At 35.6% G+C, this 26,950-nt stretch overlaps 1 protein-coding gene across 4 annotated transcripts in view; it reads left to right on the top strand.

Annotated features, from left to right (window-relative positions):
- The window catches only part of LOC575507 (glycerophosphodiester phosphodiesterase domain-containing protein 5), a 59,426-nt gene extending 33,796 nt beyond the window's left edge, over window positions 1-25,630 (top strand). For 3 of the 4 annotated variants that reach the window (XM_030981686.1, XM_030981684.1, XM_030981685.1), the window contains 9 exons: window positions 683-776; window positions 1,895-2,049; window positions 2,771-2,856; window positions 5,537-5,687; window positions 6,792-7,019; window positions 8,274-8,380; window positions 9,978-10,125; window positions 19,572-19,657; window positions 23,379-25,630. In XM_030981686.1, the coding sequence (XP_030837546.1) occupies window positions 683-776; window positions 1,895-2,049; window positions 2,771-2,856; window positions 5,537-5,687; window positions 6,792-7,019; window positions 8,274-8,380; window positions 9,978-10,125; window positions 19,572-19,657; window positions 23,379-23,490 (1,167 nt within the window). In that variant the 3' untranslated portion in view covers window positions 23,491-25,630. Of the gene's footprint in view, window positions 1-682; window positions 777-1,894; window positions 2,050-2,770; window positions 2,857-5,536; window positions 5,688-6,791; window positions 7,020-8,273; window positions 8,381-9,977; window positions 10,126-19,571; window positions 19,658-20,891; window positions 20,954-23,378 lie in introns of all 4 variants that reach the window. The other variant, XM_030981687.1, reaches the window with a different exon arrangement.
- The last annotated feature ends 1,320 nt before the right edge of the window (window positions 25,631-26,950 follow it).

The raw sequence follows: 26,950 nt of genomic DNA, 5'->3' as shown, positions 1-26,950 counted from the left end.
GGAGGAAGATGAAACCTAGCATTCCATAAAAGTGTGAACTAAAATTCTTGTTTAGTCTGGACTTAGTCCCGGCTTAACTTATGAGAATACCACCCATTGAATCTTTGCGCAGTATAAAACGTATGACCATTCGGTACAATTGTCTGAAAATCAAGACTATTACTTTTGGGCTCTATAGCCCTAAAGTCAATTTGACAACTAATAGTCGTTATTTTCCCACTTGAAGACATTTTCAAGCCCTACCTTTTTTAGGGAAGTTCTAAGTTAGTATTATCTTTCAAATGCAGTTGGAATTTAACTTTTTCATTTTTGGGCCTGCAAATGGGACATAGTACCTTGAAGTGAAGTAGTTGAATCTTCGGGGTACTCGTTCTTCTTTCCTAAGGTACCTAATATTTCGAAAATGATAAAATAGGGTTCTTTTTCGTTTCTGAATAATGATCATCCCGAATTATGTATTAGGAATTACAAACCCTATTATATTTTTGGAATTACGTAGTAACTAATATCCGGACTTACAAATGTTTAGAATTACATACAAAAGAAACTTACGGTAAACACCTTTTTTAAATATCAAAGCTACGGAAAAACGACATGTAACCAAATATTTCATATGCCTATGCGGGTATTGCAGTTGTTATCCTCATAACTGTTTTTGTGTCCTTTTAATTAAAATATCCAGTACATCGGGCCATTTCTGCAGCTGGTAGCCGTGACAGTCATGACGTTGCTTAGTTGGTTCGTTGCCGGAGGTCTGGGTACACTGCAGAGGAGAGGTGCGTATCTATTAAATCGGCCATCTGTGGCCATCTGTTGGCGGCCGTCATTGTTTCATTAACCTTGTTATCGATAACAAGTTACATTAACTTTTAGAAGCTACTGAAATCGTGGCATTTGATTGGCTGAGAGCAAATTTGTCATAGAAATTTAGCACTTGTGATTGATAACAAGTTTTATGAACATGCAGGGCCCTGGGAAATATATACGGGATTGGTTTAAATCCTTTTATAATCGACTGAAAAAAAAAAAAAATCACTTATGTTCCACTAAAAAAAGCTTTATAATTTGTTTTGACAATTCATTATAGTATATTGTAGTGGCAGGTGATTTAAACGCAAATGCCCGTTGAGATGCATGCAAACATAATTAAGACAAATTATTCAATATCAAATTAATTCTACATGATTGATTCAAGATACTGTTTATGCAATCGGTTCAATGTCTCACTATTTCATTTTTAGTATGTTATTCCAGAAAATCAAGCCATTATAAAAAATGGAAGATTGGATAATCTTAAAGGAGCTACACAAAGAAAATTCACTAACAACTCATAATTAGAACAAATTACATGTGGATGGAAAGATTTTCTCTTGAAAAACACGAACAATTTGCTGAAAAATCATATAGATATCATGGAAAGGCGTAAAAAGGAATTTTCAAGACCCTCCTTAGACCCCCGAACGCCCCTGAACGTAAGTCAAACACACACGCGTAGCGAGCTCTGAATTGTGACGTCACACACTGGACGAACAGCTTAGTGCCGTGTAGCAGTATGCAGCTAGTCAGCCATGTCCCGTATGTGACGTCACAAATATTGACGTTCTACAAAGAACCGCTGAAGGCAGAAAATCTGGATCTCAAAACTAACATTTTTGAGAGTTGATTACTGCGGGCCCCAAACATATTTTTAAGAGAAGAGTTGTTGTATTTGATCGGCAAGGCTTCCCCTTCGCAATGATATGAGTTTTGCATCAATTCAAAACACTTTTGATTTCTTCGTGTGGCTACTTTAAGATTTTGTTGAATTCATAAACAAAGAGACACGCAATTTGTAAACGTTTTATCGATAAGTATTTATCCAAAGTTCTTTGACCTTCTACCTTTCTTTTTTTAGGTATCCCGATTCGCGATGCATCTTTCTGGTATTTCTTGGTCCTAATCGTTCTTTACATCACGCCGATTTTCATCAAATCACCTTGCATTATGACACAACATCATGAGGATAACCCTCATAAGCCCCTCCTCTTTGCTCACAAAGGGGCGGAAGAGGTATGTTTCTTATCACTGAATCTATGATATTGTATTTAAGTTTGAGGTGGGTGTTTCTAATTCGCCATTGCGGCAATGATGTCGAATTCATTTCCATCCAATCACCTTACATTATTACACTGCATCACTGGGATAATCCGCTAAGCCCCACCTCCTTGTTCACAAAGGTGCGGAAGAGGCATGTTTCTATCTGTGTTATCATATTAAAGTTTGAGACGGACCTTTCTTATTGGTCTGTATCGCTATTTACGTCACATCAACTTTCAACCAATCACCTTGCATCATGATCCAGCATCAAAAGGATATTCCCAGCTAAACTACTCCTCTTTGTTTACAAAGGCACTGAAGAAGTATTAGTATGTTGTCCCTTCGGCAGGATGAAGTATATCTAGTGCCATTTTTTTTTTTTGGTACTCATTGCTATGCTTGATCTGTTAAAAAAGGGAAACTGTAAACAGTTACGGCCTGATTTGAAAAAGACAAGTAAAACAAAAAAGTTTAGCATCTTTCGAAATCTTTGCTGGAAGTAAAATCTAAAGAAAAAAACTAGTGCATGCATAGAAAATCAATTTTTATAAGCTTCGAAATTATCAGATTCATGCAAAATAATAAAAGAGTTGTATGTCTAAACTGAACAACTCTACATTACGTATTCAGCAACATGGATGGGTAGTGAATAAGTCAATTCATGAATTATCAATTTTTCTTCTGTTCTTTGTAGATTGCTCCTGAAAACACCAATATCTCCTTCATGATCGCTCTAGATGACTACGAAGCCCATGGAATAGAGTCAGATGTTAGAATTAGGTAATAACCCCAATTTTTCGTTAAAGGTAAAGACCAGTTATGGTCATGCGATTGCATTGTGAAAGAAACGTTGTGGAATCGATCAGAAAAGGTTGATCATCTAGCATCTGCAAGGTTCTGGAATCATCAAAATGATAAGAAATTTGGCCCATTCTTCGTAAAGTTACAAGCACTATACACAGAAAGATGTATATGGGACTATCCTATATCTCTCACAGACCATCATAGAAACAAATTTACCAAATATATGAATTAGTAGGCGGTTTCCCGGCAAATTTTTTATCATCATGTATTAGTCAAAACATATTCTTTCACATGATTGGTAATGAGAGCTTCCATTTCATTTTTTGAAATTGGGGCGTTTCCAATACTGGTCTTTACCTTTAATCAAAAAACATTACGACGAGGCACTTAAAATCTCCATACATTTTGTTCCTTCAAAATTTACCAATTTAATCTTTAATCAAGAACTGTATATTTAGACAGCTTCATGTTTCAAATTGTATTTCCTTGTTTGTTATTCAATCGGGTTTTTCGTGATTTTGTTTGTCTGCTTTATTCATTTTTTTTGTTTGTTTCGGATGTCATATGCACCTTTATCATCGTTAAGTTTATATAAAATTCACATTATATTTGCACATTCTTAACTCCGTGTGGAGCATTTCAGCCCGTTACCCTTTTACACTGAGGCACACACAGATTACGCGTTCAAAAAATGATGTTTGCACTTTACCGGTGTACACATTCGTGTACACCTAGGTGAATTAAGAGACGTCATGTATACATAAGGAGGCGCGATGGCTCAGTAGTAGAGCAGTTGTCTCGTAACCGGGAGGTCCTGGGTTCAAAGCCAAATCAATGTGCTTGTGGCCTTTGGTATGGCACTTATCCTCATTACCAAGTCCCTCGGAGAGGACTTAAAGCCGTCGGTACCCCGGTCGCTTTCTTGCAAGCATAGGCATGCTTTGTTAGTAGTCAGCTAAAATAACCATCAAACATCGAATAACTGGTTAATAAAATCTGCATTAAACATGCCACGTGCAATGCCAGGACACCGACGAACCCACAACCTACACATCTCCATCGAGGTATTCAAACCACTCGACTACGGCACGAAGAATCTTATGATGAGTTGATCGCCTTTCACTCAGGAATTGTATCAGAGAAATCACTTGTTTGGCCTTATTCCTAGAGGAGATCCCCTTGAATCTTTTTTTCCCCTAGTAATAATATGATCTACATTTAGTTTTTAGTTTTTGTTGTTTTTCTTTAGATATTTGACTTTGTGAGCGCTATGATGTTTGTTTGTTATGCCTTCGGATTTCAGACACTATCGTCATCATTATTCATAAATAAATTTTGCTTGTGGTTTATAAATAAGAGTAAACTTTTATTTCCATAACCACGAGTGCGACCACACGATCTGTAACCAAAATGAATCCTCGAAGTTTAAAACCGCGACCTAAACTTAAAGGGGGTGTAAACTGACGGGACTATGTGTCTTTCCCGTGGCCTGACTCGGGGCGAATCGGGTGTACGACGTGACCGCAGCAATCACGTGCGTGTCGTACTTCGGTCTGTTTCGCGAACGCTGACCATGTCGAGATTAAATCGCTGACTACCGTTTAAATCAAGTCCATTCGTTTACGTGCAGTTGTCCAAAAGGAGACGTAGATGGCGTTAACCAGTATCATACCAAGCTACACGGCCTTTAAGTCTACCGACTGTCGTGCGGACCTAACCATTGTCACTGCTTGCTAACGTGTCTATAATTCAATTCTAAATTGAACACTGACACTTCCATGACATCATAAAGCACATTTTATCATGTGGAAAACATTTTTTTTTAAATTTCAACTAATATTATCAGCAGATTTCCTCGAAGTGTCCCAATTAGTGATTATTTTTTATTGTATGGAGATGGCAATTTTGCTTCTCTGACAGGAAGATGAGAGCCATCACTTGCATAACATGCAACATGTAGTGAAAACGTGAATCCTTGACACACTGCCCAACTGGCATACTTTAAATTCACTATGCACTAAATATCCTATAGCTTGGAGGGCGTTGTAGGCGACAATAAACTAGACCTTGAGACAATAGGTTGTCCATAAATTGCTGTCTTCAGCTGTTCTAGTAAAATTGTACACCCCTCCCCCCCCCCCCCCCCCAAAAAAAAAAAAAAAAAAAAAAACATGCACCCCCTTTTCGAATTTCTGATCAAATATACATCTGAATAATGTGAAATACTTTTTTATTGTGGGGGGGGGGGGGGCTGGGTCGCCGGAGACTTTGTGTTTCTTAATGGGTTCTAATCTTACCTGAACTACCGATGTAGTGGATGTCTTTCCGAAATATTTACCGTGTATTTGTAAATTTGTTTATATGTTTTTTTGTTTGCTCACCCAATATTCGTTTACCTTTAGCTTTGATGGTGTACCGTATGTATTCCATGATGAGATTCTAACCCGAGTCACCAATGTAACTATTTTTATGTGTGTTTACCTGTTTTTGTCAACTTTTTTTTTATTTGTTTATTATTAGTCTTGAAATCCTTACGTATAACACAGCAAACATCATTTGAAATCAACCATAAAATGTTTTCCTCACTGGCTCTTTGTTGAATCGTCAATCTGTTTACATGTTTGTTTACTTTGCTGTTTATTTGTTTACTTATCAGCTTCGATGGCATACCATACGTCTTCCATGATGAGATTCTTACTCGTACCACCAATGCCATAGATGTTTTTCCTGAGAATTACCGCCAGCCAGCAGATATGTTCACGATGGATGAGTTAAGAGAGCTCGATGCGGGGTCATGGTTTGCTAGGGTAAGCATTATGTTTAAATTAAAGTAGAACTGATGTTGGAAAAAAGAAGGTATTTCCAAATACTATTATTTTGCAACACTACATCCTAGGCTGTAGAACACATAATACACATGCATGGTCGAATTTCCTAATTCAGGGCTTTTAAAAGTTCGGACCGCCCGGTGCGCTAGGTTTTTGTTTTAACTGTAAAACTTCCCCTTAGATCAGATATAGATCTAAAAAGTAAAACTGTACAGCTTTCATAATCAGTCTGTTACATTTAAACCAAAGTGAAACTTTTGTAACTTAACATTCAAGATGTTACATCCAGAAGTCATGTAATTTTATTAGAATATTGGTGTAATCAGCAAAGAGTATGAATTTCAATATATCAGAAGAGTATGGGTGGTCATTTATATAGAAGTGGTCCAAAGATCGAACCCTGGGGTACCTCACATAATATGTTTAAAGGATAGGATAAAACACCATTGAATGTCAAAAACTTGATTCTATCATATTAATAATTCTTAAACCAAAGAAGTGGTAAGCCTCTAATCTCATAAGAGTACAGAGTAGCCAATACTATGGAAAAGCCGATTTTATTTTTTAAAAAAAACGCTTTGCCCGTCTATAAAAAAAATACCAATTGCACTCACCCTTTTTTGTGAAAGACATAATTAGGTAATCATTAAGATCAATGATTATTGATGAGAGAGATCTTGCATGAATAACAATACATACGGTTAATATAGATGAGTCTTTCTGTGATTTCTGAAAAATATGGAAGTATAGATATTGGCCTATAATCATTTTCATTTTGAATGTCATTCTTTTTTATGGACAGGTACTGCTTTACCAATTTTATATTTAAATGGAACAACTCCGGTTGAAATCGATAAATTAAATAGAATCATGGTGAAACAATGTGATGTATTACATTCCTTATGACCTGCTGATTATTAACTCATCAATACAACAGCTGTAGTGAATTTCAGTTTTTTTTTTTACAACATCAATGGTTTTCGTTTTCAGATATGGCTTTACAATATATAGAGTTTGGATTTTGCTTTGGAAAGACTGAATGAATATCACAACATAAATGTATCTTTATCCTGTCTCTTATAGAAAAAGCCCTTCCTGACGGCATGGTTTGTGTCTGACGAGGAGAAAGAAGAGTTTAGTCAACAGGGGATTTTGTCCATGGTTGAGATGTTTAACATTGTGCTTGCTCGCAAGAAATCTCTCCTCTTTGACGTTAGACCGCCCCCTAGCGAGCATCCGTATGCAACCTCATGGCTCAATACCACTATTGATGTCATCACCAAGGAGATCGGGCTCGATCCCAGTGAATTCGTAAGAAATTTGGTTCTAAATCTTTTAAGTTGTGAAGTATTTAGATTTAGAGAGCATGATCTCGTTTGCTATAGATCGAGGAGTTTACACTTCAATTTATTCATTTCATCCAAAAGTAATCTCTGTAGCTTCTTTCAAATAGTGATTACATTAAATGCAAATCAAAGCATCGAGCGCATTTGTTGTCACAGAAAAAAAGTAAATTCGTTTACTACGTAAATTTACATTTAATTGCAACTCTGTTTATATTCAAGTGACCTCTCTCTAGCTAACTTGCATATTAACAGTTTTGTGAATTCAAATGCCAAAACATGATGAAAAAGGGGCAGTGAAATGAATTCGGTAATTGTGCTATGATAACGAACAGTTGACAAACATACCGGAAAGAGAGAGAGTGAGAGGGGGCGAGAGATAGAGAGAGGGAGAGAGTGGGAGGGGAGTGGCGGGAGATATAGAGGGGGGGGGGAGTTTTTACTGAATTGCCTTAAAATATAATCTAACAACAAAACTGTGTAATGAGAACTAGAGGAAAGAAAGAAGAGAGAATGAGAGCAAGGAAGTAGGTAGTGAAAAGAGTGAAGAAAAACAAGGAAAGAATGAAAGAAAGGAAGAAAAGGGAAGAAAGAAAGAGAGAAGAAAGAATAGTGATGAAAGACAAAACGAACAGAAGGGAAACATTTAATGTGATGAAAGTAAAACTGAAGATTGTCAAGGTTCAGTGTTGATTATCTGGGGGACTCATGGACTTGTCAATTGCAATTCATGAATGAGGATAAAATACCGAAAGCAATAATGGAAATTATTTATGACGGAATCGAATAATGTCTTTATTAACTGGGTCAATTAGATTTAGATTCTCTTAGAGACGTCTATGTAGTGTTCATTGTTCACAATTTGATACGGAAATGAGGACATGACGTAACAATAGGACGACATTTATGTAATGAATGTCCCAATGACTTTATTGAGAAGACATTCATTTTACAATGACAAAGGGTATAATTATGTAATGATGATAAACAGTAACGAAGAGATAAGAACAAAATGTATGGGGGACACTGCTTCCGTTCCTGATAAAATAATTTCAGAACGCGAAAGTCAATTAGAAATGATTAATGTAAAATTAATATCAATTTTTAAAGATATGTATACGTCAGTTCGATTCTTAATCAGTTCAACTCATTTTCTTTACCTACATCAGCCTTTTATATTAATCTCTTCTAATTATTGTTTGATTATTTTCTCCCGCTACAGACCTACTGGCCAGCGCCTAACGGTCCTCACTACGTCTTCTTTATTCAACTCTATGATAACCGAACCATTCAGAATGTCTACAATGATATCGCCTTTCAATCCGTCAGGTAAGAAATTGAAAGCAGCGGCATTTTCCTTTAAAATTGTCATACTACCTCTGCAGACCAGATTACCCCCAACGGCAACAAGAAGGATGTTACTCAAAGAGGTACCATTTTTGTATCGTTTCGAACTCTTTGCTTCTATGTACAAACTGCCACAAAACGCGACGCTTTTAGAAACGGCCTCTCCAATGGCTTATATGTCACCGTTGTTACATACGGGTTGCTCCGTCAATAAAGGGGAAGTCACCTCGATATTAAGTTGGTTTTAATATAACCAGAAACAATTATAGAACCAGGTCAGTGAAAGTTTGAGCAAACCTGTGGAAGCAACTACCTACTGCTGTGCAGACGGCCTCATCTGTTGACCAGTTCAAGAAACTACTCAAGTCACATCTATTCTGCTAGAAATTACTTATTATCAGCCTACAATATACTTTACTGATCTCTGAGAAGTGTCTAACTTTTGTTTTTAAGTGGCCCAAACATTGTGGAGCGTGTGTGCAGCGCTTTGTAACTGCAAGGAAAAGGCGCTATATCAAATATCTTTTGGATTGGATTGGATTGGATTGGAAAAATAAGAAAGTTATGAATATTTGAAGGTGTAATCGATCAAATACGTATTGACAACTCTGACCAATATTGCGAGTTTCCTTCCCATTTTCCCTGTACAAAAAAAGAAGAAATAAGAACAACATTATATTTTCCCTCAAGAAAAATTGTCAATCATACATGCAACCTAAATAAGATTATTGCAAATATGTTTCTAAACAATCCTTGTATGAAACAAATCTATTCCGTCATCAATAACTAAGAAAATGATAGTTTATGAAATTCTCAAGACAACTTTAATAATTAATCTTTCCTATTTTTAATGAGATTTTGCTCAAACTTTCAACAGTGATTTTCTCGAATTGTTCTGCTTTTATTAAAACCAATTTAATATAAGTGTGGATTACCCCTTTACTATTAAATGTTCACAAAGGGTTTTTTTTTTTCTTTTTTTTGTAAATATCTACTTTGTGCCTTTCATCGATCTTAGGCAATTGTGATTAAAAAGCAATCAGTCGCATTCAATCACAATCGCAAAAACTCGAAAGCAATTTTAATAGTCTATCGTAAATTTCATAGAATTCCTCTTCAGATTACGTAATACGTCATTTTAATATTCGCCCATTTCATTAAGTGAAAGACAAGAATATTATAATTGCCTAGATTGTCTTGATTTTCGAAAGTCTTTGCCACCCTGCCTTTGAGAAATACTTAATTACTATTGGCCACAGGTTTCATTACGCCATGCATTTTTTTTGGGGGGGAGCTATGTATAATTTCATCATTTATCAAGAGGCTATAGACAACGTCAATCGTTCTTTTAATTCAATTTACGAAAATATCTCTTCAACATCGTGCTTCATCATACCCATGAACCACATTTAGTTTTGAATCAAACACATTAGTTTTAATCACATTAATAACCGTTCAATAACGCAGAGATAACAAACGTCAATATCAATACCAACGTTTTGATTGCATGTTCTATTGAATAAATTGATTCAATTGAATTCAATTAATCAATCGAATTAATCCCATTACTACCTTTCAGAACTGCCCTTGAGAACAACGTAACAACAAACGTATGGACAGTGAATGAGGCGTGGCTTTTCCAATACTACTGGTGCGCAGGCGCAGGTTCTGTCACGACGTCATCAGTTCACACGCTGAGCGGACACAATTCGTTAGTCTGGCAGCTGGTATGTATCGCCGATTGGCGGAAATTGTCTTTTTACAGTACAAGAAAAAGAGATTTGCGTCCTGAAAATAAATCGTTTCTGAGAAGTAAGGGTAGGTGTTATCGCCGTGGGAACATTTTAATGGAGGTTAAAATGTCGAAAGTGATCAATTATTATGTTCGTTTTACCATAGCCCCGATATTCTTACAACGGGATCAACATTTTGGCCAAGAAGAAATGGCTTTGGAGTCGTTCCATTTTCATTTTTGATTCTCCGGCAACGTGATTGAATAAGAAATGAATAAGGTTTAACCAAGTAAACAAACAAACAAACAACCAAGAATAGTGCAAGGCTTGTGGATAATTATATAACCTACACAGGCGCATGATGGGAGGCACCGAAATCCAGTTCTCACTATTACCCAAACGCCATAACGCAAATAAAGAAAAAATATTACAGTGGTTCATTCACTGGACTCTTAAAGGGATAGTTGAGTTCTGTTGCAGAGGGCGCTACACAACAAAAAAAAAATTGTGAGATCATGAAAAACTGAGCGTCAAATTTGAAAGAACATAATATTTAAATGACAAAATCATCTTTGTTTGATCAAAATCCGTTCAGAGACGGCTGAAATAAAACGATTTCTAATACTTGTGTACCACCACAAATATTAGATATTTAGAAAAATTTGAAAAAACCGTTGAAAAAAAAACGAAATAACGCCTTTTACGTCGTATTTTAGCCAATGCCGATGTTGGCTTTTTTGTTGGCATTTTCGTGTTGCTTATATTACCCACAATTAGCCGGCTCATGTATTGTTATTTTTAATTTAATGATTAATTAACGGTCACCGTGTTTTTTTTTAAGTGGAGCTGAATTGGTATGATCGTATTGGCTAAATTTCACATATTTTGGGGTCTAAAATTACCTTCATAGCAATTTTAGGTTCTAAAAGGGCACTAGAAATGTCACAGATAAGAATAAGAGCAATAACCTGCACTTTGAAGGCATTTGCGGTCTGAAAACAGAACTCAACTATCCCTTTAAGCAAGAGTTTATGGATTCGAATCCCCACCCGATAATATTTTGCCCATGTGTAGTCTCTGTAGACTGGTTTGAAATATACGTACCTAACATAGAAGTTTATTCCGTCGAATGCCCAGTATACTTAACTATGGTCTCCGAAACTGAAGCCCGTGTAATTACAATGCATAGCGACGTTATACCATAATTTGATAAGGATAATAAAATACAATAATATTTATGCATCGCTCTCGACTAAGATTTTATTCACAAATCTAATTCGATACTTGCATAATTGTTATAATGTATATTTTGTATAATACAGCATCATGGCATGATATCTATTAAAGAAAAATAAACGGAAATTAGTCAGAGAGTATAGAGTGAGGTAATATAGATTTAACCAGATGAGTACCACACCTAGGCACTATCTATATTGCTGCTTTTGAGACATGAAGTAAAGTAGACAGAGAGGATACCACTGCCTCATCTTTGACACTGATGGGAAGAGTGTCCCAAAGTCTTGAAAGTCGCCGTGAAGGAGAGAAGAACAGAGGATGAGTAGGAGAAGGAAGATGGCGAAAGTACAGAGTGTGGGGACGGCGAGGATTGATGAGCATGTTTTTTTAAGCAGAGCTGAACAATTCCATATTGGAAGAGATATTGCACATGGCAGGACGTAAACAAATTATACTCTTAGGATTAGTTAAGGAGAGAAAAATCAAATACTTTGGTCATGTTAAAAGGCACCAAAGCCTCTTAAAGGATGTATTGGAAGGAAGAGTAGAAGGAAGTAGACCTAGAGGGAGTGAAATGGAGAGATGTTGCAATCAACCTCCGAACCAGGAGAAGATACTTAGATGAATATATAGATAGAACAATTCCATAGACCGTATAAACACTTCATGGCAAATGAACACAAAAGCTAGTCTCTACGAGAAGCTAGTGAATACCAATTGAGGACTTTGCTTGGCGCCTTGAGCATCATCTGGCGTGGTTACGTAACACTTAATAGCATCTGGACCTTGATCCTAGAACTTATTTCTTAGGAATAGTCTTTAAAAATTGTGAAGATATGTTTTTGCATAATAGTTATTGCTCTCCTTCGATAGCCCTTGAAACATTTTCAATAAGCACCCGTCACGCACTTCCACCATCTTTTCTTTCTTTGAAGCCTAATGTAAGAGCTAAATTACACTATTATAATACTAAACAAAAAAATCTTCTAAAGAAAACATGTATTCAATCATTCTTGAGCAAGAACAAAACAATATATTTAAACGATGAACATGTTGTGACAAATCGGTTAAACAAACTTTGTTACATCCGTTGCACATCTCTCCATTTATCTAGTAATACAACAAATTTATTTCGTTTGATAGAAAGAACCCGCTCAACTTCATAAAAACGTTTACGCATCTTCTTTAAAAAAAAATCAAAGATAGCCGTTCCCTTTTATATTTCGCAGAGAATATAAAGTGTTCTGCATATAAAATGACAAAATTAAAGATAGATTGCGTACCATCTGGGAAACCAAACATAAAGGACATTTTTTCTGCAAAGGACTTCGTTGTTTAGAATAGAGCTTTGGAAGTCTTGAATGAATTGATGCTTAACATGGCATTCACAAAACAGGTGTGGAATACTTTCAACAGAGGCTATGAAGCAAAATGTACATAAATTAGAATTAGCTATGCCCATATTAAATTATACTACATTATACTAAGCAAGGCAAAACAAAACAAAACAAACAAGTTTATAGCAAGAAACATCTCTTTACCATGCATATAATCATTGAGGGCAGTTGAGCTTCGATCGTTTTAAAATTAGCAAAACTTTGGTTTCTGATAAATGTTAAAAACGATTCCTGATCCCATGAACGGGTAGATGTAGATACGAAGGGGGTGAATGTAAAGAGAAAGGTAAATACACATATTGCTGGGTGCAGGAGAGAGACAGAATTTAAAGAGAAAGAGACAGAAATATCTTTCTGTATCTCTTTATGAGCCTACCGGGCCGCGAAATCTTTATTCCCAAACAGGTTTGCAATTTCTTATATTTCCGTTTTTTGATTGGCTGATATGTTCTACGTCATTAGCAGCTTGGAAAGTGGTCACAAACAATTAGACTTTGATTATTTATTGCTTTGCCTCACTATTTATAAAGGCAAAACAACTGAATTAACTGAGATTTGAACCCTCAAGTCAACTTCAAAGTGCTATTAGTTACACGCTGTCCTTACCGATTGAGCCAACGATGGGTTGATAAAAAGTGATTCTGCATGATTTCCACAACCCTATCACTCACCCTAACGGTTACGTCATTGCTAATGACGTAACATATCAGCCAATCAGATGACCGGATATTTTAGCATTGGCAAACCTGTTTGGGAAAAAATAATTCGCTACCAAGCCCCGCTGATAAAATTAGATTCAAACAGTACTGTTATCAAATCGTTCTCAAGTTCAATATCAAGCTGTTATACCTTACCAAAATCTTCTACCTTATCCTTGACTCTGATTCTGTTTTTCATTATTTCATAACCTTGTACCGTATATAATTATCTAAGTGGCAATTTCGCAGTGGATTTAATTACTACAAGTGAAAATGATATCATATCTCTTGGTCAAGGTTATATTCTCTCTAATACGAGTAATGTTTTGGCAGTTTATCGGCTTTGGTAGTATATAATCTTTGCTTTGAGACGAGCATGATTTGTTAAGTAAAGATAACACCGCCCTCCCACTCTCTCTCAGTAAGAAATATCATGATAGAAAAACATCAGTTCAAGCGTGAGCCATTACAGCACTCTAGCATTTCAAGGAATTAATTTCTGCTAGATACCCATTAACATCGATGTGGAAAGTGTAGATTAATGTCTTGCCAAAGGACATTAGTGCCGCTACTCGAACCGTAGTCCTTGTGATCCACAGTCCGGTGACGTATCGACTCGACCACGACACCTCTTATTTTCAATCACAACTATCAGTAAAAGATAACTTGAGTCAGGGATGCTTTTTGGGAATATTCTATTATTTGGCCTCAGGTGGGCGAGACACAATTCGGCATTTGTCTTGTTATGAAAAAGACAAATCGGATCGTGGATGTATTGGAGAGTGAGGATATGAGTTACGTCATCTGTATTCCAACATCAGAGTTTCTAAAATACAATTGTTCTCAGGGGCGGATCTAGCTTTTTTCCAAAGGGGGGGGGGGGGGGGGTTGACCCAGTCGCGGATCCAGGATTTTCCAAAAATCGCGCCGTTTTATTGTTTTATTTTCTTTTTTTCTCTGTTGGCTGCCCAAGGGGGGTTAAAACCGCCCCTGATTCTTAGTAACGAATATTTAGATTGAAAACAAATGTGCGTAAAATAAGTTGTCAAACCCTGAACCGGTTGTTCTTATTCGCCACGTTTTATACACGCACGTGCTTACTCAGCCTGCCTGATTATGTGTTCATTACTGCCATGGAAACAAATCCCTAGCTTACTAGAAGTGGGATAAAAGGGGGCTGACATATTTCTGACCAACATTTAAAAAAGAACGACCATATTCTTCAGGTAAGAGAACCATTTGTCATATTTCTAAGTACAGTAATGTTGCTCTTGAAAGCACATAACAGACAACAACAATTCTTAATATGTCCATTCTAGCTTTCCTCTTTCCTTCCCCAAAGCTGTCTTTTGGGGCAATAAATCCTCTTCTTGCAACCAGGGCTCCTAAAATAAAGTGGCTTCCTTGCTGGAATTAGATTTACCGTAAGTTGAAATATTTTGCCCATCCTGAGGCCAAGGGTTGGATACGCCACTGCTTAAAAAAATAGTGTGTCAGAGGATTTTACAGTATGTCTACTAATGGTGAACTTGACATGAAGGCATATCTGTAAAAGCCCCAAAAATGTAAAATTTAATTTTCAGAAATAGCTTATTGCAACACTGTCCATACAAAAGTAGCAATGACGTAAATATAAGCTTGAATGTTGAACTATGAAAACAAGCACAGAATATTAACATATTCTTTAAACAAAAACCTGAAATCTAAAAAACTAAAAACCCAAAGGTTTTTCACCTCTACGGAATAAAGCAATAAAAAACAATGTCTAAACGTGAACCTGTGTCTGTTTCCATGGAAACAAAACATCTGCTGGTTATGAACTCGTTGTTGTGTAGCTATGTTTATGTTTACTGCAGCCTTTCATCTTCTGTAATTAGAATCCAATTTCCTCAATCAAGGGTCCGTTAACAAACTATCATATGAAACGTCGAAATTAAAAAAGTCGTCTCATCGAATAATTTGGTGGAATGTACAGTCAAGGATTGAGATAATTTCTGACGTCCAATATTGATATAGGTCGGATTTCTGTTCGCACTGCTTGGTTACGGAAAAATGAATTTGAATTCGCTTTAATTCTAGCTGGTTATATACTCTTTATTTCTCAAAATAATAGCACTAACAATATTGTGATCACGATGTTCACATGATAATAATAATAATTATAATAAAGATGATAATAATACTGACAATAATAATTATATTAAATATGATAATAATGATAATAATCATGATAATAACAATGGGAATGATTATAGTAATGAATAATTACTTTAACAATAAACATGACAATGATACAAATACTGACAATATTAATTATGATAATAATAATGGCAATATTAATTATGATAATTATAATGACAATAATAACAATAATGAGTATAATAATGATAAAATGATGATGATGATGATGATGATGATGAAAAAGACGAAGAAGAAGAAGAAGAAGAAGAAGAAGAAGAAGAAGAAGAAGAAGAAGAAGAAGAAGAAGAAGAAGAGAAGAAGAAGAAGAAGAAGAAGAAGAAGAAGAAGAAGAAGAAGAAGAAGAAGAAGAAGAAGGAGGAGGAGGAGGAGGAGAAGAAAAGCCTTTTCTCTCGGTTTTACATGATCAAGGTTGAATAAGGCGCCCAAGCGATAATTTTGTTCCTTCCGAGTGTCTTCTTACTTTACCTGCATGGGCAGAGGATGGTTTTATAGATTCGATTTATTTGACGTTTGAAGTTCAGCTATCAGCATTGATGCACATTATATTCCTATGGCATTGAATGTATTATGTATTGCATGGCAAGAAGAAACATTGCAGGTAGCGAGGAATGCAAATGGAGAAAATGAATACAAAGAATAATCGCCCATGCTTTTTGAAATCTTTGCAATTGTGTAACATGGAAATGTATGTATTTTTAGAAACAATGTTTTCTCTCAAGGTAAATCGATGAACGAGTTGACAGTTTGTGTTAGATCAGAGAAAGAAGAACAAAGGCTCGTTCAGATTTTCCTTCTTTTTTTCCCTTTTTTTTCCGGGAAAATTAATGTCACCTGCGCGCAGCAACAAAGGACTAACACATATTCAATTCACAAAGCTCCCTCCGTGTTATAAGATACAGAAATTTGAAGCGTTTTGAACTTTACGTCTTCATTTAAAAAAAAACGGCTTTGGTTCTGCCAAGTCATATCTGAACGATCCTTTACAATAAACTGAATGTATTATGGCAGTGTTAATATGCCTTTTATGTGAGGCTGGACATTTCTTCGCCAAACAGCAATATCCCTGTATCGAGGTCATTGTGCAGGCTTTGTAATATTTTATCGATTATGATCTAATTTCATCTCGTTAAGCACTCCAAAGAAATACTGTGATATAATTTCCTGAACTTAATAAGCACAGTCGTGGATTTAATAGGGGATGAATTGTTTGCCAAATGAATCAAGATCACCGGTAAAGGCTGAAGTAAAAGAGCGAGGATAGGAGGGATGATATGATCAACTTTGAAGGCTGAACAATGGACAGAACTAACAGGGGCGTCCTTATAATTAAACTTGCTTTTGAAAATTAAAAAAAATATAACTTTTAACTTTTATCATGGACACTCGTGATCTTTCAATGAACGGTTCGATCTTTTTCTGCACATAAAACTGGCGAATCACCCGTAAGCTTTTCGTCATTGAACCTGGTGTTTCATGCTTTGTTTAAGCCTGTGGGTACTATAAAAGAAAATGTACCATGGATAAAGCGGTTAGCGAGTAGGTTTTGTAGTAACGTGGGGGTAAATGGTCTGCTTAGGCAAAATATATCAAGGGTTACGGAGTCATGAATCCAATTTCCTTAAGATTAAACAAATAAATGAATAAATTAATTAATAATTTAACGACAAATGAAAATAAACACTGGCGGAAGTGAAGGGGGTGCGCTACCGGCCCATTTTAGTATATCTTAACTATCCAAAAAAAACAAATATTGTTTATAGGCTCATCATTATGTTTTTCTTTGGGGTGGCGTTATCGTGCCCCACCCCCTTTTACGTCAATGACTTTAACCTAACTCGCCAGTCGAAAGAATGTAGATGGGTTTTTCCCTCTTATATCGTACTTTATACGAGATACGGTATTTGAAAGAGTACATACCACCTTGAGACACTGAATGCAAGTCTGAGTGGTCTGTGTACGGCTTACATCGCACAATGACAAAAAAAACAATATGTAAGGAATTTATGTAAGTATATTTTGTAAGTCTTTCAAAGGGGTACATTTGAATTTGTTTTTGGTTATGGCGAAAATCAATTCTTTACTGAAGTCCTTTTTATTTTATAAACATAACTAGAATGATTTTTTTTTTTAGTGGAGAAAAAAAAATTAATTGAAAATTGAAAAACAAGAGGAGAGGAGAATGAGGACATTGAACTATGTCGGATCTACAGTACGATGTGTTGGGTGGGGGGGGGGGGGGCTGGGTCAGTATATATCAGGTTGCGTTATTGAGGTTAAAACTCGCTCATTGGGGCCTTCAGAGGTGGTTTTATTAACAATTTAATATGACACGCGTCGTCTTGTCGTGTACCACAGTTAGAATCACCATTTTCACGGCCTAAGCCTGTTCCCCTGTCTAGTTGTGACGTGTTCGAGGGTAACTGCATTAGGAATTGTGTATGCATGTGTGTACCTATCGCAAAGAAGATGGTGTACTGCCAAGCGTTTGGGTGTAAAAAATACCTCCGGGAAAGGACTCGAGAAGTCCTTCCACCTGATTCCTAACAACCAGAGCTGTTTAGGCAATGGCTGCGGCGATTAAAGTTTTTAAATTCTTTAAACACAGCTACAAACACAGCCGTCATGATGTGATCTATATTCAGGTGATGCGTTTAGTATACGATTGTTGCTGCAGTGTGTGCTCGATTTGAAAATCGGCAAATTTCAGATTTTTTTTATGTCTATTTCGAATATATCAAACTAAAATTAGTCATCAAAAAATAAATAACTGGTATCAATTTTTCGTGTCGATAGTAAAGTCATAAATGCTCTAAAATTGAATAAATATATCTGAAAAAAATTAAACATAGGGACCACGAGTACCGACCGAGTCTTTAGCCAGCCATCCTAGTTGTGTGTGTCACTCCGCTCATACGTCACACGCCCGTGATCGGCGGCAGAAACGATGGCTACGTACGGATACGCCAATTCAGCTACTCATGGCCCTCGAGCTTGATTATACAACTGAATGAGAATGATTTAACAAAACACGTTACACTTGAAGATGGAGACCTTATTTACAGTTTAATTGTAAAGCCCTCAATCTGACGACCCGACGTTGTTTAAAATCAAAGATACAAGTACACTGGACATCTCAACCTGATCTAGGAGAAGTGGACATTTGAAGAAAACGTTTAATCATCTTGAGATTTAATATGGACTTGTAACTTTTCATACTATAAAGGGGTGATTGTTATTGAATTGAATTGACATTTGGTTATTTTCTTCAAATTCACATGGCAGCCCAAGCGCTGAATTGCATGGAGTTTACAAAGTAAAATCACACAAACAAAAATGTGTTACAAATCTATACATATATCATAGTCATGAATTAATAGGAAGGAGAGACAGAGAGAGAGAGAGAGGGGGGGGGGGGGGAGAGAGAGAGAGAGAGAGAGAGGTGACAGAAAGGAGAGAAAGAGAAACGACGATATTGAGGCAGATGCGTGGCATTATAATAGATTGTTAAAAACATAATAAGTTAGATGATTGATAAAATAAATAATCATCTGTTATGTTACTTATTACATTTCAGATTACTGAAAAAACAGAGTAGGGAAAATGGAGGGGAATTTAGGGAAGGGGACAGAGAGAGAGAGAGAGAGAGAAAGAAAAGGGGGAATAAAGAGAGAAGAGGGGAAGAAAGAGAGAAGAGGGATAAGAATACATGAAGACTATACTGCAAAATCAAAAAAGTCAGACAGACATACTTTAAAAAATTGTCTCGCATTCATCAGAGTGAATCGCAAGATTTAGTATGTCAGATTCGTTGCTTCTCTTTTCTTAATCAAACGTGCGTGCCAAACTATGTGACTGCATTATTAATATGTGACCCGTATTCTCTTTCAACCTTTTTTTTTCTTTCCAGACGCCGACTCATTATCTGATCATGTGGATCCTCTTCGATGTCGCCTCTCTTATTTGGGTCATCGTCGTCTTCGTTATTCAGATCACGTGAGTTCAAATGTTCTTCAAAGTTATTATTTATTAGTTAATTAATAAATATATTCATTTTTTATTTATCGACTTATTGAGTTTTTTTCCAGAAGCAGATCAGGGTTTTTGAAAAATTTGAATGAATCACAATCTCGAAAAATATTCGACCAAAAAGACCCGATAGTAAAAAGATTCGAACATTATCTAAATAGGGAATACAAGAGGGTGTGGAAATTGCTCTCAACCAATGAATTAATTTCTCATGCATGATTTAGCAGAGGCGGAAGCTGGCTTTATACTGTACAAGAGGCCGCCATCATCACCCTCACCGCATCGACCACACGGTGTACCGCTGCACTTTAACCAGTATTGGAATTATATTACGCCCGTTGCAGACGGAGCGTCATTTCGGTTGCGCTATTACCTGCTTTAATCAAGCTAACGTAATCAATTGACCTATGCCTCTGAAAGTCAGAGCATTGCTTACGTTTTTCCTTCTACATTTACTTTATAAGCGTACAAGACAGCTCCTCTCGCTTACGCGTCTTACGTCAGACAAATAATAATGATTGGATTTTACCCAGGGTAGCCACATCAGTATTAAAAATTATACATATCTCAGCAATTGCCACGTACCAGTAACACCTGGGTCGGGAGTGGCAAAATTAATGTGGATTAATGTTGTGCCTATTGACGGAGTGCCGGGCTGGGATTCGAACCCTCAACCCTTGGATTTAGAGTCAAGAGAATGGTCCATTGTATATCACGCCACCTCCACAAATGACGCCCGTTGCACACAAGGCATCACTAGGGGATTTTAGATTTGCACGCCGACATAGTGGACTGCTACGTGTGACATCCTTGGCAATTTGACCTCCTTTCAAGGCACTACCGGCACTGCCAGTGCCTTAAAAGGACATCACATTGCCTTAAAAGGATGTCACACGTAGCAGTCCACTATGTCGACGTGCAAATCTAAAAGTCCCTATTTGTTGGCGTAAGGCTGCGTCAGTGATTGGAGCTGTCTTTGACGCATTTTGTGAACGTGACGTCACAACCAAAGTTCACACAAGATTCATGCGAAATGAACGGTGCAACATTGCGTTGCATTACTGACGCATGGAAACATTCATGTATTGGCTTGGTCAGCTGAGGTATTGACGCAATCGAAATAACGCCTCGTGTGCAATGAATAATATCTTCTCATTCTATATTCCATGTGTTTGACTCCTCTATATTTTACTTCTAACAGCCGCAAGAAGTCTAAGCGAACGCGTCGCTTTCCTATGTCTTCACTTCACTAATTCGGTGTGGGTGTGTACACTTAATACAGTTGTTATGCACGATTATTATTCTAATCATGCTAATGACGTGCACGTAATCCTCTTATGATTTTGTTCATTTAATTATTTTTCTCAGAAAGATAACGTAGATTCTTCTTTTTCTTATTTTGCATGTAGTAAAATATGATTTCAAGAGGTTGAGAGAGGAAGAGGAGGGAATACATAATGGAGAGTCTAGAACATAGAGAAAGTGGTAAAAACGATGGAAATAGGGGGAGAGTGAGATGCAGAGGAAGAGAAAGATTGGGTGAGTTAGGGTAAGAGGGAGAGAAAGAAAGAAAAAGAAGGAGAGAGAGAGAGAGAGAGAAATAGAGAGAAATAGAGATCGACATAACGTAGAGGAAAAGAGAGAATGAGATAAGTGAAAGGAGAAGAGGAACATTTTCTGAGACGCAAAGACATAAACTTTTTCTCTTGACATGAAGGGATGGTAACAGTGTTGTTTTTCGTTAATTTTTGCATTTTGTTCTATTTTTTTTTGCTTGTGCAAAAAACATATCTTGAAGTATTTTAAAGCACGATTTCACTTACACCTGTGAATGACAACTGCATAACAATGATAGCATGAGCATGTATCTAATGTTAAAGATTGCTTGGCTAACTACTTTCTATGATGAGGAAAACCCATTATCATGGCAACATTTTTATGGCATTTTATGTTCCTTTATTCGAGCCACAATTACGCTTTGTATCTTCTTTTGAATTTTGTTTTCCCCGTAGTGGGAATGAAATCGTACAAATGAACTGCTAATTGAGGAAGCCATTTTTATTTTAAATGTCATCAAACTAGGCTTTTACTGTATGTGCTCTTCGTACGTACTATCTCTTTACTTATTTGAATGCAGATAAAAATAACTGAGTGTTATTCTTTACTCTCAATCAATGCAACCTTTGCACGTACACTAATCCCTGTATGGTTAACTTGCATTTGAAGCAGTCACGTCAATTCACGGAGATCATTATTAATGCTCATAATCTAGTATTTAACAGTATCTTATACCAATTTTTTAAACTATAGATTTGACCATTTAAAGATTAACTAGAGTTCTGTTCAAGATTACAAATAAATGTCATTTGCCAAACAATTTTGGTAGAAAATGTATACTGGCTGAGTAATGAGCATAGCTAGTTAAGGAAATCAAGGTAAGTAGCCCCGACAACATTTGTGTAGTCCCATATACATCTTTATGTATAAAGTGCTTGTTACTTTACCAAGACTGGGCCAAAGTTCTTATGATTTTGATGACTCCAGAACATTGCAGTACACACCAATAATTACATGCTACATGATTAACTTTTTCTGATCCATTCCATACCTTTTCTTTCACAATGCAATCGCATGACCAGAACTCCACTTTATCTTTAATTCCGCAGTACACAAGTATATACATATACCAGTATTTCATTTTATATTAATCATTTTCTAATTCTAAATCCCAGTAAGTTAGAGTGGTCATATCCCTCCAGGAGGCCTCGTTGAAATGACACAAAAGGAACAGTTTTATATTATATACGTTATATATTCTTTAGCTTTATTTAAGTCCCAACTCTTATTTGTGTCAGATTTACAACAATATTATAGCAACAGAGTGGGAGATTATAGTTGGTAAATTTTGAACCTCCCGAGTATTGAAGTGTCAGTTATCTTTAATTATGTTTTATTTTTCCATTCGGCCTTTTTTCACTTTGCCATCCAATGACTCTATTCACAATAATGACGCTACCCTTTTAAAATGTTTACTATTATCATCATAAACAAATTAATTAGTGGGTGTGGGCTTTCCCTCCTTTTCTCCTTTGATTGGAAGGGGAAGTCCACCCGGATATTAACTTGGTTTTGATAAAAGAAGAAAATTAAGAGAAACAAATTAGTGAAAGTTTGAGCAATATCGGATTAAAAATAGGAAAGTAGTGAATTCTTAAGATATCATCAGTGAAACACAAATTGGCAACACTGACCTATCTTGCGGGTTCCTCTCTAATTCTGCATGTACATAAAATTTCATAGACTGTTATTTCTTAGTTATTGATGACAGTGGGCTGTTTAAAAGCATAGTGCTATTGCGATAATTATATTTAATTTATGTTTGCAAATTTTCTTATGGTAAATATAGATTTTTGAAGTTTTTTAGTTACGCATAATCAAGATACGTCACTGAGTTGCCAATTTTGATATGATTGATCGCGCCTTAAAAATCGTAACTTTCTTATTTTCAGCGGTTTTTTGCTCAATCTTTCACTAGCCTGTTTCTCTAAATTTCTGCTTCTATTAAAACCCATTTAATATCAGGGTTGACTTCCCCTTCAAATGAAGATTGTCAAACGCTACTACATTTGATCACAATAATACTAATCATTGCATTCTTTTTCTGTACCCTTTCCTCCTTTGGCCACAGATTGCACAGGCGACAGGGCCGGCGTTTGACTCGGCACACATCCGATGGATCCGCGTATAACTATCAGTTTGTAGCTATGTCAGACAAACCTTCAGACATGTATGCATCATAAGGTTCACCCGGTAATCTCAACCTCCTATAGATTACGGCCTCACAGAGTTCGACCCATGCCGACGACCCAGTCGACATGGAGGCTTCGTTGGTTCTCGTCCCCCGAGAATCGTAAAGCTCTACGATAATTTCATATTTGCTCTGGTCTGTACGTCGTCTAAAGAAATGAATAACGAAACGCTTGTTTGAGCATCGTTTCGAACCAAAACTCGATAAAGAATCAGGGTACTGCTCCAGTCTGAACGTCATATGTACGAGCATTGTATAACTGGGTTCATAAACGCCATTCACATTGGCCTTATCAGTCAGATTTAAATACCAAAGTCAAGCAACAGCAGATACCCAATGAAGAAAATGGCATTATAGTCCAATGCCGTTTGTTAACACTATCTATTTCTTTTTTTACAATTAGAAAATGACATGTTTTTTTGCCATAAATGACAAAATAACATCAACATAAATGAAGGTTACGTTAAAAATGCAGCTTGTTTTTTGTTCCGTATTTTTTAAAACATTTGTTTTCCTTTGTCATAAATGTATTTGGATCAAGAGGTGCCTTTCAGGGACTTTATGGTGTATGTGGTTTTTAAGCTACTTGTAAGATACAATTTTAAAAAGCAAAATAAGTCGTTTTTATTTCATTTGATTAATAATTCAATTACTGAGGTAGACAACTACATTTATGTGCGCGAATTTTGCCTAAAATACTATCAATAGCGTATGATTTTACTCAAACAGTTCCATCTGCTATTTCTACTAATTAATTAAAGGGGATTTGAATTATTTAAAAAATACGTCCACATCTGTGTTAAGTTAATCGAATTCAACTTCAGTGATTTAAATGATTTTTACTGAAGTTTGAAGGTGCATTAATATTTTTAGAGTAATGACTACGTTACAAGCTATATATCTGTTTCAAGTTAATCAAATTCAACTTCAATAATTGAAGTGAATTATAATGAAGTGTGATGTGAAGGTGCATTAATATCTTTCGAGTAATGACTACGTTATAAGTTATAGTTCAACGATGACAGAATCAAGGCGATTACATATGTTTATCAACCTTAATTTTTGTATATTCACTTGGGATTTTATACAAAGGGGAAAAAAAAATCAACATTCTCATTCTTTAAAAAATTGGATGCTATATAATTGTAGAAATGACAATTACCATAATTTTAAAACATCATGTCAGTTTAATATAATTCTGTTTTATATTCTGTATGAATATAATAACTTCTCTTTAACATGAATATTTAAGAGACACCATAGGAAATAAGAAGACGTTATTAAAAGAAAAGGAGAGAAATGTATTTTAATATTTTTTTAATTACCATTCACTCTGCTAGATACATGATTAATGTTATTTCTTATGTGGTAACATTCGACCTATGAAACTAAGTGACATTTGCAGCGAAGTGTGGAGTTGTAAATGTATGAGAAGTAATAGACACTATACATTTTGTATTTTTAATTGAGTCATTTTTTTAATTGAGTTGAATGTATCGTTTTTACTGATTGTAATGTCATTTATACTTTATCATTATTATATCACTAAAATTAACATTGTTATTTCACCTGCAATTTGTATCATTTTAATACAAATTATTATATTTATGACTGTAGTAATTGAAACTAAGGTAGGTGACAAATATTCTTTAAATGCAATTCGTCATGTAATATATTTGCTCATTTTAAGCTAAGAAACTTTTTCTTAAACGTTTGTGAATATTTTTGTACGATGATATGCTAGTTTATAAATGACATTTTCCATGGTTCTATGATTTATGTAATGTATGAAATACATATTTTGATATTCTTGTAATCAGTTTGAGTAAGATGTTGGGGTTCGATTGAAATTAATGTAAATTGTATATGACAAGCGTAGCAAATAAACAGTTAATATGAAATAAATATTAATAGTGCCTTACGAAATGTTAAGTCATCGTGATACACGGATACATAGCACTGATTATGCAATAACATAGAAAATGGCTTTATTTGTTAATTGGAGCACATCGTGTGCAGATAAAAATGTCTAGTTTTTTTCTAATGTAGTGGGTGATTTTTTTAATACTTTTGTCTTATTGCAAGTCTTTCAAATACATTTCTTGTAAATAAAATTATCTACGTATATGATATTTGAAATTGCCAAAATGTGATGTTTTGGGGATTTCGACTGTCGAATTGTGTTTGAGAGGAGTGTGTGTGCGGTGTCAGTGTGGGTGCGTGTGTGTGTCTAATTTCATCTCTCATTATTGTCCCTCATTGGGTATACAAAGAAGTTGCAAAAATTTAATTTGAATTTATATGGAGGGGGAAAGATAGAATTAAGGGGGCAATAATGTATCAGGATTATGACTTTGGAGGATTAAGAATGATTAATTTTGAAATGTCTGTTAAAATACAGCGCATAATGTGGATAAAACGTCTTTTATATGGAGAGAAAAAATTGGGATGGAAATTGTTTTTGATCATTGCTTACAGTTTGTGGGTGGTAGATTTATTTTTTTATGTGATTATGAATTAAAAAAGATTAAACTCGTTTTAAATATTCCACCATACTATATGGAAATGTTGCAAGCATGGCAAGAGACAAGTAATTTAAGATATTTGGAGGGTTATATTAATCCAATTATTTTTAATAATCGGAATATATGTATAAATGGAAAAAGTATATTTGATAGATACTCGTTTGAAAGAGGGATTGTTCAACTGAATCACTTGGTTGAGAAAGGCCATGTTAAGTCTGTTAAATATTTTATGAACCTCGGTATGAAAGGTAATAATTTGCTTATGATTATTGATATTTATGATGCGATACCCAGGTTATGGAAGGATGATTCAGGGTTAATACAATTCCTCGAGGTTGATTTGATAAGCTTTAATACCTTTTTTCCATATTTCTAGTAAAAAAATACAGTTTGTGGATGTGGGTTCAAGAACAATTTATGATTATTTTATCAAAGCACTGCAACAAACGTATGATTTGCAGGTAAGGGATGGGCAAAATGATTATGATTTTATAGATAAAGAATTAAAAAAAATATTTGTTAGACCAAAAATTACTATACTCATTAGAAAACAACGAGAATTTCAATATAAATTATTGCATGGAGCCATATATACTAATGAGCATCTTCATAGATTTGGTTTTGTAGGTGATAATTTATGTTCGTTTTGTAAGCAGGAAATAGAAACATACAAACATTTATTTTTATCTTGCGGGAGCGTTCAAAGGATATGGCGGGCTTTAATACAACTTTTTGAGTTAGATGAAATTAAAGATTTAGAATGGCGAGAAATATTTGTTGGGTTGGTAGGTAGTTCATATAGAATAAAAATGTGTAATACTATCATTTTAATGGTGAAGTATGTTACATTTATGTCAAGATCGGGGGGGGGGGGCGAGTACCAACCTTAGAAAAGATGAAGAAAAAAAATTCAAGTATAGGGATGAG

The sequence above is a fragment of the Strongylocentrotus purpuratus genome, unplaced genomic scaffold, assembly GCF_000002235.5.
Source record: "Strongylocentrotus purpuratus isolate Spur 01 unplaced genomic scaffold, Spur_5.0 spur5_scaffold_12, whole genome shotgun sequence".
NCBI classification, from domain to species: domain Eukaryota; kingdom Metazoa; phylum Echinodermata; class Echinoidea; order Camarodonta; family Strongylocentrotidae; genus Strongylocentrotus; species Strongylocentrotus purpuratus.
Note: the sequence above shows the minus strand (reverse complement) of the source record. Positions and strands in the feature narration are given on the sequence as shown.